This window comes from Anneissia japonica, unplaced genomic scaffold, assembly GCF_011630105.1.
Source record: "Anneissia japonica isolate Jap-2015-1 unplaced genomic scaffold, ASM1163010v1 scaffold288015_len651517_cov191, whole genome shotgun sequence".
Taxonomy (NCBI): Eukaryota; Metazoa; Echinodermata; class Crinoidea; order Comatulida; family Comatulidae; genus Anneissia; species Anneissia japonica.
Window position 1 is genome coordinate 4,883 of NW_022751954.1, and position 22,315 is coordinate 27,197.

General features: G+C 33.7%; 1 protein-coding gene across 1 annotated transcript; it reads right to left on the minus strand.

The window, feature by feature from the left end:
* Positions 1 to 2,418: 2,418 nt before the first annotated feature.
* LOC117122011 (low-density lipoprotein receptor-like) lies at positions 2,419 to 20,308 on the minus strand. Its single transcript, XM_033267485.1, has 6 exons — positions 20,151 to 20,308; positions 9,486 to 9,601; positions 8,029 to 8,286; positions 6,869 to 6,919; positions 4,561 to 4,674; positions 2,419 to 4,177 (listed from the first exon to the last, which is right to left on the minus strand). The coding sequence occupies exons 1-6, from the start codon at positions 20,198 to 20,200 to the stop codon at positions 3,912 to 3,914; spliced, it is 855 nt and encodes a 284-aa protein (XP_033123376.1). The 5' UTR covers positions 20,201 to 20,308; the 3' UTR covers positions 2,419 to 3,911.
* Between the last annotated feature and the right edge of the window lie 2,007 nt (positions 20,309 to 22,315).

Genomic DNA, 22,315 nt, shown 5'->3' on the forward strand with positions numbered 1-22,315 from the left:
GTTCTCATTTATTTTTAAGGTGCTATAATTTGTTATCTTTTTTTAAGAAAACACAAAGTGATTTATTTGTTTTGCAACTTGTTTATGTTTTTTTTATGTATTTTTTTTATGTTAGACATCAATAAAAAAAATTTAAGTATTCTGCTGCTTTAAAATACTGATGAGGTATGGAATTGGGCTTTGCTTGTACTCACAAAAATTTTCCATGTTCATATATTCACAAACCAGATGAAACTATTTGTGGTTATACCTATTAGTTTTGAAAGTAAGTGGTTTAAATTGATTTTTTTTTTTCAAACTGTATTAATGGTCTACTTGAGCAGGTATCCAAGAACTGAAATTTGGTGATATGCATAGTTGGTGAGCAAATAATAAACATAAATTTACACAATATTAGAGCACTATTAAAATTATTGTAAGAGGTGCTTCTTTTTAACAAACAAGTTAAGCCAGCATTCCATGCTGGTACTAAACGGCATATTCAATAAAGAAAAATAATAAAGGCATATCTTTTATAAATTGTCAACATGTCATCTTTCTTATTATGTTGTGTTAAAATATCAGTTATGTGTCCATCCCATTTGAGATTATCGCTTATAGTTACTTTAAATATCTTAACATTATTTACAGTTTTAATAATGTTCTTGGGATCAATTTGTAAATCAGGATGGTGGCACATTTTTTGGCGTTAAGATTCATATTATTTTCTGCTGCAGTTAGTGAGTTCATTCAATTTTATCTGCAGGTTAAACGATGTTTTGATCGAGTTCTTGATAATGGTCATGTCATCAGAATTGAGGTATTTAATTGGTTAATCTGACTTCAAGTACTCCAGATCATTCATTGTTTTGTTGATGTGTGATCAGTGGCGAAACGATGGGGCCGGGGGCCCTGTGGCTTTCTGAGAGTGGGGATTTTTGGGTCCCAGTCGCCAATTCCACTGTGAGATTTTAGATGTGCTCGTTTTTTTAATTATGTTTGTCATTGCAGAGGCCAGGGAGAGACTTCCACTGATAAAGTGTCAATACCACCTCAGCCCCACCATGTTTGGGGATGAGGTAAGAAAATTTGGCCAGAATGGCACTCACAGACTTAAAATTAAAAAATATAGGGCCTTTTTAATTCGCCACTGGATATAATATCATTATACAGTCGATGTCAGAGACACATTAAATTATTTGTGTCAACAAAGCCCTTTTGCGTCGGGGCGCTAGATCGAAGATCATGTGGTTAGGGGCCTCTTCGGGGTGGGGGTCACTGTATGCAATAAGAAGCAAAAGGAACCAAGCTTTGTACCCCTGCGGGACACCTTCGTGGGTATTTAGGGAGTTTGATACAGCGTCCTTGTATTGTACCCGCTGTTGTCTATTGGTGAGGAAGCTACAAAGCAATGAAATGATTTCACGTGTAAATCCGAGATTCTGCATATTCCTGATTATAAGGTTGTGATTTATGGTATCGAACGCTGTACTGGACAGCACACAAATAGTGAAAACTGCCTTAGTTGGAAAATACTTGTTTATTCTAGTCTGAAATATCGACGTAGGCAACGAATTCAAAGTCAGCGAAGTCGACGAAGATTAACTGCAATACAATAAAATGAATTCGCTTTGCATTACCAAAATGATAAAAATGATTAAAACATTGATAAAAGTCACAAACATAGTTATTCTATATCGTAATTATTAACACATTAAAAAAAACAATGAATATGAGCAATGTATCGAGCCTATAAAGTTAAATCGATTTCATGATCAAGGTCGTATAGGCCTATACTCATTTACTTTATGATATGTCTTGTAAAAATATTAATGAATCTGTTATGAAAAAATATTGTTACCTAAAAATGGAACTTCAAAAACAAATTATTAAAACTATCTTAAGATGTGAATAATATAAATATGATTAAAGATAATGAATACAGAAAATACTTCAGGAATAAAACATAAAACATAGAAACTCGGCTATATGCATCAATTAAGACAAAAACGCCCAACAGTCAGACTAAGTTTATTTCGAAAGCTTCTAAATGTTTACAAGATGACCAAACATGTGAATGAATGTCAATAAGGCTAAAACGATATTCAAATATATTAGCCTATACAGCTAACTGGACATTGTTTGTTCCATTGGCGAATCTGAGAGGGGGGCCTGACCCCCCACTTGGGCTGCCAAGAATGAGTTACAGTTTAATTATAACTAATTTATAACAATAATTTGCACACATAATAGACCTATTTACTGTAATAAGAATGAGATAATTTATATGACCGATTTCAAGAGTCATTAAAAGACCTCTGAAGTCGGGAAAGCTCATTTCCTGCCATGAGGAATAAAAATTTTCCAGGTAAAAACCTCCGGACCCCCCCCCCCCCCCGGCCCCCCCCCCCCCCCACTCTTTTTTTTTCTTTAGGGTTCATCGATTCATTGAAAAAAAAATATGATTGTATGCAACTACTCAATTTTTTCATATATGTATGTATGTATATACACATACAGGCCTATATTACTGTAATAAGAATAAGAAAGTTTATCTGACCGTTCTCAAGTCTCAGGAGTGGGGAAACCTTGAATTTTAAACAACTTTCTTTTTGGGGTTTTTTGGAAAGATTTTAACTCCCACCCACCACCCCTAAATTTAAACCTAGAACTGCCCGTGTATTTTGCATGTCTATTACACACTTATACTCACAAATGTAGGTAACAATTGGTCGTAAAATTTGATAAAAATGCACCACTAAAATCTATAGTTTGAATTTATATACCTAATCTGTTTTAAGTAATTTGTTATCAGTACTATAGCTGCTTCATTACGATGAAAATGTTTTATACAGACGATTATAGATTTTTACAAGTTGACCAAGGCTTTTGCTGCATCCTATCCTTCTCACACGATCACTATTCAAACAGAAAGCAGCAGATTGATGTTTTTCCAGCAAACACTTAGATATGGAACACCGTCACTCCATCGTTGTTGGACAATTTTCTCATATGAAAATGTGAGTGTAAAGCTTCTTGAGTGTATATAAATAGATAAGAATTGTACATAAATAAACCACATAAAATCATTGTCGATGGAGTACGACATCGGCCTTCTGATTTGTCCCCGTCCCGATATTTTGAATACTCCTCTTCCGCGAATTGTTTTATTGATAAATTGTGCAAATTGTTTGAATATCAGAGGCTCAATAAATCACTTAAATTACCATAACCATAATATGGTTATCTTGGCAACAATATTATATAATTGACATTCTCCAGCTTCAGGATGTTCGTTCCTTGGACTCCTTAGCTGCAGCAAAGTGGTCAACATTAACTAAATTAACACCAAACTGCTGTTTAAGTGTCCAGTTTTATGAATTAATAGAAATATCGCTCGTTATTGTGCCAATTTTTTTGTTTCAAATTAAAATACCATGAAACAAGCTTCCTGAAAACAGATTTTTAGTAGGTCATATCTAGGTTGATGTGTGGCCAAAACTAAATCAAGAGTTGCACTGGTGTACTTAGGATTTTGAAAAGGTTTGTTGAATAGAAATAATATTATATTCACGGAACAGTGGCTATGACACAAAAAATTGGTTGTTAACGTCTCAAGCAACCTAATTTACTCTGGAACCATGAGTAGGCCTATCCCTGGTTAACGCCATTGGGTTATAGCGGACTTGTAACCTCCACCAGTTCTTCTCTCTGTGTACCTCTTTGACAGTTAACTAAATTTTAACTGAGCGAGCTAAGTGAAAATGGTTTTAAATCAGCGAGGTAAGTGAAGATGTAAAAGTTTATGGTGTAAAATATTAAAAAATCTTGTAATTATGTTTATGAATGGTAATATAGAACTTATTAATTATCATTATTATTACTATTGAAGAAAGGAGCAAAATAAACATTGTTCAAAACATTCCTTATCATTAGACTATCGAAACCTTTCTATACGTAATGCAACCTTCTTTGGTGACGTTAGTTTCAATTGTGTTTTGATCTAACAGAAAACATAACTTGTTGTCTAGATGATTGTTTACGACAAAGCCTTCGCAAAATGAATTGTGCAAGCATCTAATAGCACAGGTAGTGGTACTTCTGAATTCCAAGCTATTGATAGAATTAAGTCTCTGATCCAATAGGCAAATTTCCTGACCACCGGAGTTGAAAAGCTTCCTGAAGTAGCCTGGTGCAACTAATAATATAAAAATATATACATTATTATTTGTATTGTATTATACATTATATATATACTGTATATATACTGTCTGACTCACCTCATTATCAACATTGTATTGATTATGTCAGTGTTGGTTTACAACATCGAATTAATGATGAAAATAATAATAATAATAATAATAATAATAATAATAATAATAATAATAATAATAATAATAATAATAATAATAATAATAATATAGGCTACTGATTTATGTCGATAATACAGTGGAATGATGGGTTGGAAGAATGCAATGATAATAATTATTTTATTTAATTTACAGTTTCACTAAATTTTGGTAAATTTGATCCACAGATAGAGTACAATGACGTATGGAAATGAGTTACAAATAGGCCTACATAGTGTGGGTGTATCTGTCGTTTTCTCTATTGTAGTTGTTATGTAAGTTGTTGTGTGCACATTTGTAAGAGTTCCATCCGTAGTTACATCTGTTCTTGTTTCCGTTGTTGGTTCTGAAAAAGAGAATGAATATGTAAAATACCTTAGGGATAAAACATTACCTAAGTAATAATCTATATTATGATTACGTTGGGATTCGAAAACTACCGGTCTGAAAAACTAACAACAAAGATCATTAGTCTCCATCTCACAAAGTGAATATATTTCCATATTTCATCTTCATTAAGGGAAAAATAATGACTTTACTGTTGTTATCAAGCCCGTAGCGTTGGGGGCGGGGGGAGGGCTTAAGGTGTTACAACGAACCGCCAAAAAACTGGACTGCCCTCCCATGGGAAAAGGGCATAACTGACAATTTGCTGTTTTGGAGATATTAAGCAAAACGTGTAATTTATTTAGCCCTAAAATGTGTTTTGGTATTTGATTTCATGGTTAATGTATTCTAATAGACAAATAATGTCTCTTCCAGTGTAGCACACATTTTTTTCTATAAATATTGATTTTTGCGCTCAAAATGTCAGTTATGCCCTTTTGCCGTGGGTTTTCTGATTCAAGACATGATGACAAACTTTGGCAAATGGGTATAAGTACCCACTTTAGTTCCTTTCAACGCAATTTTGAGTCAGATTATTCAAAAATAACATTCAATATATAATTTCATATGTTAGTCATGTATAAACAATAAATAAATGTACAATTATACCAAAGAAACGCATTAAATAATAAATACTAAAATTACAAACGATTAAAAACCCATGTATAGGCAAACCAAGTATACAAACAAGAAAATGAATTAACATTAGTATGCTATTATGTATCAACAAAGCCTTTCTGGCTCAAGGTGCTAGATCGAGGACCCTTTGGGTAGGAGGCCTTATAGACCCCTAGGGGTCTGGGGCTCCGCACAAGAGCGCATAGGCTTTACGTCACTGCGTGAAGGATGCATGCGTATGCGTATAAGAAATAGAACTGCTATTTAGTTAGATTGCGCGTGTGACTGTTTCTATGTGTACGTTAAACAAGAATTACAATTATTTTTTAAATTTTATTTACAAAGTAAAATAATAATTTATATTTTAAGTCATGTAATTACAATATAAATTAGGCCTATTATTATTATTATTATTATTATTATTATTATTATTATTATTATTATTATTATTATCATTATTATAAGCAATTCTTCTCTATGATCCAAATTCAAGTAATAATGAAATGATTACGAATATTATTGTTTTTTTATATTCTAATAAAATATTTAGAAAATGTATTATATATATAGATTTAGATGGAAAAGTAAGTTGTTGTTTGCTTAGTGAACACAGTTGATTTGAGTAAACTGTGCAGTTATACCTTTTTGTCATGCCATTTGCTATAAATGAATGTTGTAGTTGTGCCTTTTTGCCATAGTTATTTGCTAAATAATCGTTTTAGTTGTCCCTCTTTGTCACTGTTATTTCTAGTTAAAATATGAATTGTTATTGTGCCATGGTTAATTATTTTTATTAAACAGTTACTATTTTCCTATAGTTTATTTCCATAGTATTAGGCCTAAACTGTTGCCATTCAAAGTAAGGCAAGATTATATAGCATAAATTTACTAGGCTTATCATGTTTGCCTAACATTAACTAGACATTGCTACTGTCAAGAATCATACTATTTAACCAATTTCTATTTACAAATTGTGAGTACACAAACAGTAAGAATAATAAAAATAATACAACTTAACATGCAACCTTCATTGTAACCAGGGAGAAAGCTCTCTTCTGATTGGTTGGCTGTTGAAAGAACGTCACGCTTCAGCGTATCACAGCCTATCTTTGCAGTTATGCCCTTTTTGCCTTGGGAATTTACTGAAAATTGTGTAGTTATGCCCTTTTCCAATGCCCCTATCTAGCCCGGGGGACACTTTTTTACAATTTTTTTTTTTTTGTGTCAACATGTGTAACATGATGTATTGACCCCACTAGGCTATATAACTCATTTTCGCCAAAAAATGTCAGTTACGCCCTTTTGCCATGGGGGCATTGATGAGCCTCTTAAATAAATTGAATAATAAATTAAAGGATAAGCTAAGCTTAGGTAGTAGAAATGTTTAATCGTCAAAGAAAAGTCCTAATTTGAACCCCAAACTGGGAGTGTAAGACATGCCACCCAGGCTACATTCATTGATGGAAGGTAGAGTACCACATGCCCAGTTTGTTAGACACTACAATTCTGTATTGAATGCATTGTAGCATCCCTACCGGGAAATGTTGTAGGTGTACTGCACTTGGCACTTTTTTCTGTTTCTGGATCTGAAAATTCAATGATATTTTAAAAATATAAATACTCATATATAACAAAACATACATTGCAGCATATTCTCTATGCAAATGTAGTTATGATTAACATTGAATTCTTAACTTGAAAAGGTCCTCTGGAGGTTTAGTTAGCGTATAAAATCATAAATATAGGCCTAACATACATTTATGAAAAAACATGCTCATTTACATGACATTATTTATAATAATAACAACATTAATAACAACAATAACAATAATAGCAAAAATAACAACAATAAATCATGAATATAGAAAAATAGACCTAACACACATTTATGAGAAACTTGCTCAGTCATGATAGGCTATTATTTATAATAATAGTAATAACAATAACAAAAAACAATAACAACAACAATAATAATAAAAAGTATAACAACCGTGCAATAATAATAACAATAACAATGATGATGATGATGATAATAATAATATTAATAATAGTAACAATAGTAATGATAGTAGTAATAGTAATAATAGTAATAATATTAATAGTGATAATAATAATAATATTAATAGTAGTAGTAGTAATAATAATAATAATAATAATAATAATAATATAATAATAATAATAATAATAATAATAATAATAATAATAATAATAATAATAATAATAATAATAATAATAATAATAATAATAATAATAATAATAATAATAATAATAACGAATCGTCATTAAAAAGGATCCGTGGTGTTGCGTTCTCCATAGAATTGCGTCTGCCGACGACCGTCAGGCGCAGTAAGTGCCCGGTTATAAAAAAAAAACTGCCTTTGAATGTTTTAACAAAACCCACACCTTGCAATACCAGCAATTTATTTGTTAAGCTTGGCCTCTACTCGTTATGTAAATTCATGAGATCAGTTCTTACTACCGGTACTGTTTAAGTAGAATTGACAAATCTACATACTTTTGTCAATGCAGTGTTTTTAGAAAGTCTTAGTTATGACAGATCTGGAACAAAGTGTATTGTTAATTATGCCTACTCATTTTCGTTTAATTTACGGTATTTCATTTTGATATAGAAATGACATTATGGAAATAACAGTTTTGCATTGAATTGAATACAGTAACAATCAAGATATCGTACCGTTATATATGAAAAGTCCGAATGGATTTTCGAATACTGTGTCACTGACTGCTTGTATATTTCCTCCCGTAACTTTGTCAGCCCGAAAAATAGCGGTGTCTACGCTTACCCAACATATACTAGATTCATACACGGCTAAACCACGAACAATGAAGTGGCCAAGTTCACCCGTACTGACAAGTTGTCGAACGTTCCCTAAGTTAAGATCAGATGCTCGTATCTCTTCCGCATCTCTGTCGTACCAGTAAACAGTTCCACCTTTTAAGTCACATGATAAAGATATTATCTAATTCATAATTGAAAACATGTACAAATTGTATTGATTTGAAATGCAATGCAATATTCTTTATGCCTATTATTTCAGGATTTCTTAGAAAGAAGGCTTTCTATTTTGTGTATCATGAAACTCTCTTAACTTATGTTCATAATGCACTTTTTTTTTTATAAGAACCAGTAAAAGTTTGCATAGTCACACCATGGACCTAATAGGTCACACCTACTGCAAATAAAGTACAAACAATGTTTATTGGTTTCTTTTTAAACAAACTACAAGCCTTATTTGACATTTCACCTGAACCTCAGTTTGTTCTTAATTTTTAAACAAATTCAGCCTTAGTGTTCTTATAAAATGTGCCCTGAATAGGGGTTAGTCGTAGTGTTAAAAGATAAAATTTCCATCTTTTCGTGGCCATAAACTTTCCCCAAGGAGGGGTTCTACTGTGTCTAACTACATTAAAGGAATGTTGTGTTTCTATAGCTTACCTTGATTTCGAACAACGCATTACAAGTTTTCTTCAAATTTTATTACATATTATAATATTTTTTCCAGAAGTAATTAAAATTGGAACGGTAGACGTCTCAAGTCAATTAACGTCTTCTTTTCATTTTTAAATTGAAGTTATTACTCGTGTCAATAGGTTATTTCATTGTCCGTAGTGTGAAGATCAATCAACGTACACACGACCACACTCTTGATACGTAATGTTTGTGTTGATTGGCCTTGGATACATGGTCAGTTTATACTACAAAACTGCTCATTAAGTATATAATGAATTAATAATGGAATATTGCAATTTAGCTCGTACCATCTGCATGACATATCTGCACATACTAAAAAAAATTCGCCAATCAGATTCTTTCAATACGGCAGTCTATTTTGTTTAATCACTAATGTTGAGATTTGTGTGGTTTTTTTTTTTTTTATTATATGTTCTATTTGTAGACTTTTTCCTTTCTTTCATGTTGCGTGGTAGTACACAAAAACAAAAAAAGTGAAAAAGGAAAAGAAAAAAAAAACAAGTTATGAGCCCTTGAAGCTTTTTTCATGTATTTTTTAAGATGTGTCACTCATAAGCCAGTATTGGCTGGTCTTATTGTATTATAAGAGTGTGACGTTAATAAAGACAAAACTAAACTAAACTACTAATAAGAGGTGAAATAGCAGAATTGTTCCCTACCTGGGAAATCCACGGCAAGGGATAAAATCCATGTAACGGACGGATAAGAGACAATATCAGACACATTAAACAACCGGAAACGTGATATCCGTGAATGCTGGACGATGAAGCCGAGGCTGGAGAAAATACAATATAATTGACGTTTGCATAGATCAGTGCTAATATCTGTTTAAACATATTAGATATTTGATAAGAATAATAATAATGATGGTGATGATGATAATAATAATAATAATAATAATACAGTAATAATAACAATAACAATAATAACAACAACAATAATAATATTAATAATAGTAATAGTAGTAGTAATAATAATAATAATAATAATAATAATAATATGTACGTTTTTATATACCGCTATGATACACATGTCTCAAAGCACTTTTCGACATTACTGTATTACCATTGGAACGATGGCTATGAAGGAAATTTCATAGCTCGCCGCATGAAATCAGCGCATCTTTCACTCGAACCTCCTCAGGTACTGGTGTATAGTATTTTAAAATGTTATAATTCTTGTTGAAAATTAGCATTAATGATACTTTTATTGTTATTGATTACTAATGCTATTGTTACTGGTATTTCAAATCTTCTTCTTGCCCAACTACCACCGTGACCTTCAGCGGCGGATTCAAGCGGGAGGGGGACCAGCCCCATAACTTTAAAAAAAAACATATAATTTCATATTGTATACCATTTCATATCATTTCATTTCCTTATGGAATGGAGTTAGCTTGGTGGTTAAGATGCTTGCCTTCTAATCGCAGGTTCATGGATTTAATTTCTGTCAGTGTGTCACAGTAGAACTTTTTCTCAAGACTTAAAATAACTCCATTCTATAAGCCTCGTAAAGAGTTATAAACCAATTGCTCCATCCTGTAAGTGGCGTGTGTACTTGATGTTGAATGTTTTTATACATCGGTAAATGCAAGCAATGGATTTTTACATTTGCATTTGACATGTTATGATATTTTAATATATATTAAAACGGTAAGGACTAAATCTAGCAGCCACGAGGAACATTATATTTAAATATCATGAATAATCAATTACCAGTCCGGCAAGTGTGACGGCGGTGTAAGTCGTGTCTTATCTAGCGAATCCCAGCAAGCGTTGGAACGAGTGGAATTGTGTGCAGTCCAGCTTGCGAAGTGTTTCTGTTTCTCCCGAAACTGGTCTATCCTATTTAAAGAAGCGTTCGCTATACGTAGACTACACCCTTAACTTGCTTAACAATGGGCTCAGAGCTTCAAAAGAGCTTTCTTTGTTTTTGTAGGTATATTTGATCATTAGAGTAAGAATGCTTTGATCTTTTGTTTAAATCACTGCTATGTCACCTACTAGAGGTAATGTTTTGATTGGTTAAACACTTTTGGTACTAGTGCATATAAGCTTGCTAATATGGATAATTTGGATAATTTTTTCATTCCTGATGATGACATAATTAATGTCGAAATATTGAATCCCAACACGATGGCGTGTATTTCAATACTTGAAGTATGTATTATACTTTCTTATCTGAGATTAATCAGTGGACCTTTCGAAGTGTTTCTGCGTGGGCAAGTTCTCGATATGTCAGCGTGTTGTAGGGCCTAGGTTATGGAGTGTAATGATAGTCAATAGCAGACCTACCAATTCTCATGCCTACGGCGTGAGAATCACGCCTCAGTGCCTCTTCTCACGCTCACCCGCTCAACAATCATTTTCTCACACCGGTAGTCGATGAGACAAAAAAAGAAAAAAAAAGAAAACAAAACAAAACACAGGGAGCTATAATATTTAAAAAATCGATGATCGGAAGTGCCCCCTACTACCTTCTGTATGCAAGAGGAGCGAGTCTTTTCAATGGTTCGGAAAAACAGAAAGAAACTATACAGGCCATAATTATATTTAGCGTTTGGGTTGATAAAAACCGGCACTGGTATCTTCGCATAGTTTATTTCCATTTCCTGTCAATTGAGTAACCCTAAACACTGCTCTTCTAAGGGGCTCCACAATATAATAAAATCTACAGAAGAAACTAAACTACAGTAAATTTTAAGCTATTATCTTTTGAATTCAGAGTAAAGGACAGGCTGGTACGCTTTTCTCTTGTCGAATTATTTCGGCTTGAGACATTAACAACTTGATTTTCTCGCTATGGAGATCATATGTACTTCCGTATCAATTGAATTGTATTACGTTTTTAAATAAATCATTAAGCCTCATGTAATGTGTTTGCTTTTGGTAGGTCTATTACCGATTACTTTGTAAGAGGTTTTAATTATTTAAAGTAACCAAATAGGCCTGTTGGCAGACAGAAGAAAGATCAACAAAGTGAAAGCTATACTAATGGAGCACTAAAAACTATGGGTTTGGATTTTTTATGGTATACGGGGGAGACAGGTGAGCGTTGTTTGAGTGAGGTTGATTTTACAGTTGTCCTGAGCTGCCCGAAGAATGTTTTTTTTTTTATCGGCCCCATTTCGGCCCCTTCCACCCCCTTTTCGGACATCTCTGGATCCGCCCAGGTGTCTGCACATTGTATTCTCTGATTGCCTTCTGTAGGCCTAAGTGTATTATGACATTGAAGATGACATTAAATGTTAAAAATACTCCCGTAAGTTGTAGTCACACCTTGTGTCGACTATAAGCATGAAGTCAAGAGTCAGACTATTTTCAGAATAAATTATCGTTTTTATTTTATAGCTCATAAGACGAAACCTTTCAATTATGATTCATTCACTATAATAATAAAATTATTATATGAAGATTATTTGTATGGGAATTTGTGAAACAGAACTCGGTAAAACAGCAGTAGGGCTATTATAGTAATCCATCCATCCACTACGTCGTCGGACCAAAAATTAAAAAAAGTAATAATTTGCCTATCTATCCAAATGATTCCCAATCACTAATATTGTGGTCTAAATGCACATTTAGGACCAAATTAAGCCATGAAAACTCTTCCTATAAACTCCAACAGGGATATTTTTATTCCGGGCCGACGGCCGAGGCTTCGTCGTCGCCTGGACCCAATCGGACCCCTCCGTCGGACACGTCGGACCCCTTGTCGGCAAATTTCTGGCTCAACTACTGGAAACAGATGCTACTATAAGGTGTTTTTTTTTTTTTTTTTAGGAAAACCAGACTTCTGCGAGGGCCAGCCGAGCCTGTTATGCAGACATTTGTATATTAGACCCGACACTATAATTGTAAAGTTGTAAATTTGAAGCAAAGAAACATGGAGATCGATATTACAGTATACTCACATCATCATCATCATTTTACTTTAATAATCAGCTTTAATATACGAATATTACCCCAAAAGTTGAATAATACTAATAATAATTATCAATAACGATGATTTAGCCTATTAATTATGCCTATTATTGACAAGATGGTATTAATTACAGCGAATTTTTAACACGAATACACAATATTTTAATAAGACAAATAAGCCCATAACTATGCCTATTCCCATGACAGTATCAATTTAAACTTAGTACATTAAGCACACTTACTTTAATGTGTGTTTTTATGTTTAGCCGATTTCAGGCTCAATGATCTTATTTTACACACTTTCTAAAGATAGAAAATGATTATTGTAAATACTAATAATAATAATAATAATAATAATAATAATAATGATAATAATAATAATAATAATAATAATAATAATAATAATAATAATAATAATAATAATAATAATAATAATAATAATAATAATATAAAATGAGTATTGGTTGACTCCTCATACGTTTTTATATAATCATTTGCCAATCTAATACTGCTAAACCAGCTAAAATTGTCTTCAACTTTATTAAACCATATATACCAGGTTAAAGAGATTTGTGTGTCTACTGCCCTCTGGGCCGTAGACTAGGGGTGCCATACGCAGAAAAAGTCTAGGTCTATGTAAAAATCAAAATGTAATTGCAAAATTCAATGTCTAATTTTAAAAAAACATTAGGTCTAATCAGGGAACAGTTAAATTACACTGTTTCCCATAATAATTTCACTGTTCTCTAGTCTAATTTATCAAAATGTAGATCTAGTTTCCCAAAGCGAAGTTCTAATTTTACAAAACGTATTTAAAATTTTCCAACATGTAATTCTAATTTAATTTAATTAATCTAATTTAATTTAAATTTTAATTAATGTAATTTAATTAATTCAAATTTTAAAACGTAGGTCTAACCAGGGAGATTGTGCAATATGCAATTTTCTCTGGTCTGACTTGATCAAACGCCTTCTCCAAGTTCTGTTCCAAAACATAAATCAAAAACCAGTCAAGCATGACTGGTTTGATATACATTTGACAACTGGACATGCGAAATGTAAATGAAAACTAGCCAGCCAAGCATGACAGGCCCGTTCCATTAGTGACGGGGAATCAATTTTCGCTGCAGTCCAATACCTGAACAACCCTTCGCAACGCGTACCTGATGCTCAGGGTACCGGCGGTCACGGGCCCTATGCTATAAATTTTCATTCAATAAAATAATCAAGCAGTATGTTTACTTTTAAAGCTAAAAACAAGGAAGAAAAACAAATCGCGATAAACATAGTATATAGTAGTCGTATGGTACTGCTGTATGCTTATGACAATTTACAATTCGAACTTTACTTTTATTTGGTGTGGGGGTGGGGGAGGGGTGGGGATTAAAATACCACTATACAATTTTGTATTTCACTTGCATTGGCGAGCGGGCTAGCATTAGTTTTTCACCTTGTAGTAAAATTGATGGTCTCAGACCTATAGTTCCCAGCAAACACAAAACGCGCAGTTGGCGGATCCAGAGGGGGGGGGTGTCAAGGGGGTCGGACGAACTCCCTCCCCCCCCCTGTGAAGAAACGTAACAAAATAAAACTGGGTCCTGGCTTACAAAAGGCATGCTAACCTACCTAGGTATAGGTTGGGAGATCAGACAATTACTAGGCTTAGCCCATCCAGAGGTCACGGAACTAGGGGGAGCTGCGTTATGGAGAGTAATGTTTGACCGGAAATGGTCTGCCAGTTGGTTGTTACCATGCGCCAGTGATGTTGGAGTACAGCAAGAGGAAACTATTTATGTAATGCATGAATAAAGTTCGGGGTTTGTCGGGTAGTGAAATGATTATTGTACATTTTAAGTGCTCCCTCCATGCATAAGTGTAAGCTAAATTATGGTGATTAATTAGCGAAAGATATGGAGACAATTATTTCGAAGTCCCCTCTTTCCAAGAGGGGATGCAAATTCTTTGTGAAAATGAGTACAACGCGGTACACATTTTCACAAAGGAATTCACGCAGCTGGTTAGCTAACAATATGCAAATGTTACATGAACACCTGGGAAGGAAGGTGCAATCACGTTCTGTTGCCTAGCAAACGTCTGTACTGTAGCGGGTGTGAGTCGCTACATGTACTGTGTATAGCGGGGGACGATGAGGCATAATAATAAGACTAGGTCTAAGTAGACCAATTATATGTGATAGAAAGTACACTTTCGAAAGAAATAAATTAAAATAAGAAAAACAAAATTAACCATGGCCTAAGATTAATTCAGTTGCAAACGTACCTTGTTTAAGTATCATTATGCTAACTAAGCGGCTCTTTGTAGCCCTAGCTAGGTAAGGCATTCATGATGTGCCAAGCAGTGGTGTTTGTTTATCCATAAATATTTCTATTATAAACAAAATATTAATAACTACAAGGTTTGTGGGCGTAAATTCCCTTAATACGAATTAAGGGTAGCACCTGACAGATAATAAATAAAGAGATCATATGAAAAACTTTTGCTCAACTATTTATTCACTTTCACCCACCGAGACCATGACCGTCGAAAGCCGGCCCGCCAAAAAGGATCACGTGAATAAATAAAACTCTGACCTCGGGTCAGATAAACATAAACATTATCAGCACCATTTCCTTGCCATACAAATTACAGCTCCCATTGACGTCTCAGTCGAGAAATACGGGTAGGCCTAGCTGAAATTTTTCTCGCAAATCTGACTACGAAACCATATCGAAATTTCACGTTCCACTTCTGCCTCACTGTTGTGCTTCGCACACGCCGCTGAGGGCGGCGTTCCAGGAACCCTGCGTCTAGTTTTAAATTAAATAAATTATACACTGTTCTTGGTTCGCCGTCGTAATAATTTATGTACAAAAGTGAGTTCTTCAGGCCTATCGGTTGTTCAGTTCATCGATCCATGGAAGGAGACTACATATCCAACTACTCAATGTTGTTGTAATATAATAATATATTGCCTGTCTTGATTTTCCCCCCTCTATGATAGGTCTAAGAATGAGATAAAATTACCTGGCCTTTTCTCAAGAGGTGGAAAACCTTGAATTTTGAAGAACTTAAAGGTCATTTAAAGACTCCTCCGAAGTCGGGAAAGCTCATTTCCGGCCATCTAGGAATCAAAATTTTCTCGGGGGAGGACCCCAGTACCCCCATTTCCTTTTGGGGTTTTTTGGAAAACATGTTGCACCCTCTCTTTTAAATCCTGGATCCTGCCCTGAACGTTCAATTGTTGTGAGGTTGTGAAATTAGGTTATAAGTACGTACATATGGTTCTACAAAATAACGTTTTTATCACCGAACTGAATCGTTATTATAACGTTCTTAGAACGTCAGTTAAGATGATAAGCACTAGTGTGAACATAAATTGGGTAAAAATGTTGATATGAATGAAGAAAATCGAAATATAAAAATCACGATAGCTTTTGTTACTCTCATCTGGAAATTATACACATTAGCGAATCTGGAGGTGTCAGTGGGTCACATAAATAATTTTAAAAAAATCTAGACCCCCTACTTTTTTAGGACCCGTGAGATGAATTTTTTTTTTGTTACAATGGGAAAATTATAAGTCAGGAAAGCTCAGTTCCCGCTATCTAAAAATCAAAATTTTCCCAGGGGAGGACACCCTACCCCTTTCGTTTTGAGGTTCATCGATTCATGGAAAAAGAATATGCCTAGGTATGCAACCTGTCTCTTATACACATCTAGATGTGTATAAGAGACAGATCATGAATATAGAAAACGTTTTCAAGAGGGGTAAACCTTGAATTTTAAAGAACTTAAGTCATTAAAAAGACATTCAGAAGTCAGGTTTTGTTCATCGATTCATTGAATCGTTTTCAAGAGGGGGAAAGCTTAAAATTTTAATGACTTAAAAGTCGTTAAAAAAAAACCTCAGAAGTTGGGAAAGGTAATTTTCCGCCATCTATGAATCAACATTTTCTCGACTCCCCGTTCTTTTTGGGGCTCATCGATTCATGGAAAAAACAATACGTATGCAACTACCGTACCCATTTTTATCTTTTGAATGTAGACCTATTTCAGTACACACATAATAGACATTTATTGTAATAAGAATGAGAAAAATTTATATGACCTTTTTTAAGAGGGCACAAAACCTTGAATTTTGAAGAACCTAAAAGTCATTAAAGACAATTCAGAAGTCGAGCGCTCGTTTCCCGCTATCTAGCAGTCAACATTTTCCCGGGGGAGAAGCCCCCCCCCCCCGCCTTTCTTTTTGCGGTTTTTTGGAAACATTTTGACCCCCTCCCCCGTGAATTTCAACCCTGATCCGCCCCTAATCAGTTTAGATGTCTCAGCTTATGTGAATTGTGAAATATGTTTACGTGTGACATTAGTGATGCACTTGGTTGCAGCCTGTAATGATGGTTTGCATCTCATTTAAGGCATGCTAAAAAACGAATCATGGTATAAAAGTTTGACAAACCATTCTTTTTAATTTCGATACTGTTTCATATACTGTACATGCAGGAAAAGAGTGTGAACAGCTGTTGATGGAAAGACACGCCTGTTATATCAGGCCAGGCTATTGGAGGTCCCTTTTAAATAGGCCTATACCAAAATATACTAATAGCCAAACTATATCTTTGATTTTGATTATTTTAGTAAGTTTGTTTATTCCTATATATTGTCTGCCCCGGGAACAGTGAAATTACACTGTAAATTCACTATTCCCTGGTCTGCCCAAAAACAAAAAAATCAATTAAAATTTAAAGCAGATCATCATTAACTTTTAATACAGCAGATGCATTTTTTTTCTTGCAAATATGGGATGATTTTCTGATAAAGCGCTTGTTATCACTGCAGTATCAATAAAATTGAATTCTTTGTCAACTGCAATAGCGTCTTTGTGAAAAAAAAAACACAAAAAACAACCGAATGAGTGTGATGTCGCTAATTGTCTTCGTCTATTCAAAACCAATGCTATCGAGTACACTTTTTTGTTCATATTCGTCTAAAATGCTTACCTTAGTAAAAATATAAAGAGGCTGTGAGTTAGGCTCTTACACTATAGTTTTACACTGATATAAAAATAAAATACTGATTGAATATAATATTGAGTATTTTTGCTTCATAATAGGCTAATGTTCTTTTTCAGAATATGTTGAGCTTAAAATATGTTATAGGTTTTGTACTTGAATATTTCTTGTTTATATTATGAATGTATCTAAAGACATTTTCTTGATTTTACAGGTAATGATGACCTGATGATTGATGGTTAACTCTACGATGAACTTGAATGAAGATTATTTTGATTATGTGACATATCAGCAATTGTGAATGGATTGTCATATGAATGAAAACATACAGTACAAAGTGTGTTCCTGGTAGCAGGCCAAACTTGTTGGCGGCCGAACGGTCCTCGCCCCTAGGCGTATAATGGCTAGGCCACCTGTATGGCCTAAACGAGGGCATAATTTAAGACAGTATTTCATATTTATAATCATGTAATCCATAAAGATGTTTAATGTCTCTACAAACAAGTTTAGCTAATCAAAGAAGCGATATAAATACGAAAAAGGCATAATACAATTAACCGTCTGGCCAAGGGGGAGTTGATCTCCCCAACATATACAATGACATCCTCAGCATCCCGACCCGCAGCCCCGGAGATCGACGTCCCAATTCTGTGACGTCATAGTTAGTCCACTCAACCCAACACCAACATCAGTTGAAAAGGAGACTAGATTAGTCTTGAAACGTTTTGAGTAAGTTTACTTTATTTCTAATTATTCGTTGGCTTAACATACACGAATTATCATCCAAAGCGCTTTTATGATGTTAGGCCTACTTTCCTCTCCTAAACGATCCTCGTTTTCAGTGACGATGTTATTCATACGTTCCGGTAATGTGCGAATAACTCCCATTGTTTGATGCAATGGATGATGAGAATTAAAATTCAAATACTGGTCCTTGTGAGATGTTTTCCTGTAAACAATAAGTTTAACAGTTCCATCTTGCCTCCGAACGATCAAGGTATCGATGAAAGGTATGTTACCATCACTTTCCGTTTCATGCGTAAATTTTATGCTGCCAACATTGAAGGTTGTCAGCTCTTTGATCGGAGCTGTAGCGATTGCCTTTTGTTCCAGGTAACTCTAGGTACAAATTTGCTACGATGGGTGACACTGGGCTGCAGTGGAGTCGCCAGCGCCTGAAATCTTGGGGAGGGGAGGGGGTTAGCAAGTAAGGGGAAAGGTAAAATTTTAGGAGGGAAATATTTTTTCCGATAGCAGACTAGAGATACAATTGTAATTTTTAAAATCACAACATTAAGAGGTAGCGCTTCTAATGTGCTTCATATTTTTATTGATATGCTCAGTATATTTTATTAAAACGTAAAAAGGTTTGTATAAATGCATTGTTTTTAAATGGCCAGTTACCATGATATGACAGACAGACCGATCGGAGCAATTAATTTTCATTTTTTCGGCAAAACTGTGGAAAGGCAAGAAAATTATCTGAGAGGAAATTCCCCTTGCGAAAACAACCACCCAGTGTTAACGTGAGAAATAAACGGCAAGGAAAGGCACTACGATTGTTCTCTGTGTTTTGTATGCTTGGAAATTTATGTGATTTTTCGTAAACCTTAGCTAGCCTAATAGAAATCTTAGCGTGTCAAAATCGCAGTTCGCGGACCGAAGACCCTCGTGCATGCCTAAACAGGCCATAGATCTGCACAGTATGGTGGTGGTGATTATGATGATAATGATGACGATGATAATTATGAATATTAATATTATTAAAATTATTAATATAGCTACCATTATTTTTACTTAGGCCTAATTATTGTTTTAATAAGAAAGTATGATACATACTCCAAAGTATTGAAATGTACGCCATCATGTTTGGATTCAATATTTCGACATTAATTATGTCACAAAGATTATATAATAACATGATAGAGTTTTTCGCGATTTCTGCGTACAAATTTTGTAATAACGCAGTATAGGACGCCTTCTTGCAATTACAATTACTTTTGAATTTTGACATCTATGATCTCAGTGCAAATTTTGGAACAACCTCCATTAGTAACAACTAGGACGCCCTCTTTCAATTACAATTACTTTCTATCGTTTTCTGAGTGAATTGTACGCTTCTATTCCGATTACACGAAAACCGGTCCACGGAGAACGCTATCTTGCTATTATAAGATATTTGTTATGCCATCATCAGGGAAAGATCCTCATCCAAATTATCCAAATCATCAGGAATCATTATCATTCCTAACGATGACATAATTAATGTCGAAATATTGAATCCCAAAACGATGGTGTGCACTTCAATACTTGGAGTATGTTACAATAGTAAAAGTTTTAATGTACAGTAATGTACAGGCTTTACATAAAAAATTATGATTGTAATTACCTGTAATTTGAGTTGACCACAATGCCTCTAACCCGATCCATATCGTCCATAAAGTTCACAGTATCGGACCCATCTAAATTGGACACATATATTATCTCTTCTTCTGTATCCACCCAGTAGATCTTCCGGTTAATTGTGTCCAACGACAGCGCGCGAACGACTAAGTCTGAATTAAATTTAAAAAAATAAGAAATAAAAATAATAATATTAAAATTACAATCATATTTAATTTTCAATTGAGGAGGTGTCTACTCCTTACAAAAGTTACTGTCGTGAGATTTAAATAATTATCTGTTTTTGATAACAAATTATCAATAATAATTTTTAAAATAGACAATGAGATAATATAGTTATTTGTTTAAAAAGCAAATTACAGTAATAAATCATAAACATAATATTTAAAAAATATAAAATAATATGTAATATAAAATACTATTTACTTTATTATTAAATTGCATGTAAATTGTCTCTTATACACATCTTCCACTCAACCCAACACCAACATCAGTTGAAAAGGAGACTAGATTAGTCTTGAAACGTTTTGAGTAAGTTTACTTTATTTCTAATTATTCGTTGGCTTAACATACACGAATTATCATCCAAAGCGCTTTTATGATGTTAGGCCTACTTTCCTCTCCTAAACGATGGTGGTTTATGTCACCCCAATATATACGTCCTTCAACAGGATCATAATCGACAGGGACGGGATAATCGGGTGGTGTAGTAAAAGTAATAGCAGAAAATTGAAGATATGCACCGCAAGCGCCAGTATGTATAGTGGATTTGAATATAGCATCTGATTGACTATCTGTTACGAGCACAAAATCCTCTGTGAAAATTGGAAGCATCGATAATCAAAATAATTTATAACTATAATAATTATTATCAATATCATAATTATTATTAGTAACAATAACAAAATAAACAACAATAATAAATAGAAATAAAAATAGGAATAACAATAATAGTAACAATAACAATAAAAGTAAATCACGTTAGCAATAACAATAAGTTGGCCTATATTAATAAAATTTAAAAATAGGCCTAGGCCTATCCAATAAATACGAACATTTATAATTATCGTTTTAGTGTAATACGAATTAGCAGGGAGATCTGATTGTAAATGAAAATTAAAGTTAGAATAGATAGTTAATAGCATTGTCAGACATGCTATTGCGATATGTGAAGTTATATAATTAGGTCTATTGAAATTTTCAAAAAAGAGGTACACCAAAATGAGAACGTGTAGATGTAAAATTATGTAGATAAATGATATAGGCCTATTCTCTGCCATAGCAGAACATAAAATAAATATTGGGTTTTTTTTAATCATAAACAATGGACCAATTTACAGTTTATACAACAGTGATAAAATGATTATTTTAAAAAGTTTTAAAAACTTTAAAAAAAAAATCCATTCACAGTACGTACGAGTGTATGTCATATTTAGCCCATTTACAATTGTAAGTGTATGTCAGTGCTTGTGTAGTTAAATTGTGTTTATGTAGGCCTGTAAACGGAAACTAGAAACTAGAGTATGCGTTAAAGAAATGAACTACCAACATAATAATTGAATAATTTAGTTATATTACCTGCATAACAATTTCGGATCAGAAGGTAGACGATAAGATATATCAGTACTTGTTCACACCCATATTGTGTTACTTGTCCGGACATTTTCCTCGTAAACGATATTCGTCCCCAGAGCACTGAATTCCTTCCTTTTAGTAAGATACAAGCACCTTGGACTTCCCGTTATGTGCTGCTGTTGTAAAAGTGTCGTTTCCAAATGAAGAATATGTAGATGAAAATGCTGAAGCACACTTGCCTCATACAAATATTTAATCATAGAGGAAGTCGCACACGTACATCCCTTAAATCAGTTATATAGTCCAACTGTGCAAACGATGAGTATGTAGGCTAAGTTTGTGTATTATTTATTTAACAAATATCAGCGCAACCGATAAGTATAGTACTTACAGCCAGTTAGGTCCCTCGCTATACGAACGTCGTGCTAATTTAGTGGTGAAGACGTGCGTATATTATTTATCGATCTAATCTGCACAATTAGTGAATATAATTATGCGATTTCCTTATATTAGGTATAAATTTATTCAAATCGTTATAGCAAGTGTACAATATTAAAAAAGTGTAAATTACGATAG

Bases quoted from the DNA above. Each gene is read 5' to 3' on its own strand.
- LOC117122011 (XM_033267485.1), bottom strand. From the start codon at position 20,200: ATGGACGATATGGATCGGGTTAGAGGCATTGTGGTCAACTCAAATTAC. The intron at 9,602-20,150 runs GTAATTACAATC...TATTTTCTCCAG, and splicing joins GTGGTCAACTCAAATTACAG to CCTCGGCTTCATCGTCCAGC. The intron at 6,920-8,028 runs GTACGATATCTT...TTGAATTTTCAG, and splicing joins CGGACTTTTCATATATAACG to ATCCAGAAACAGAAAAAAGT.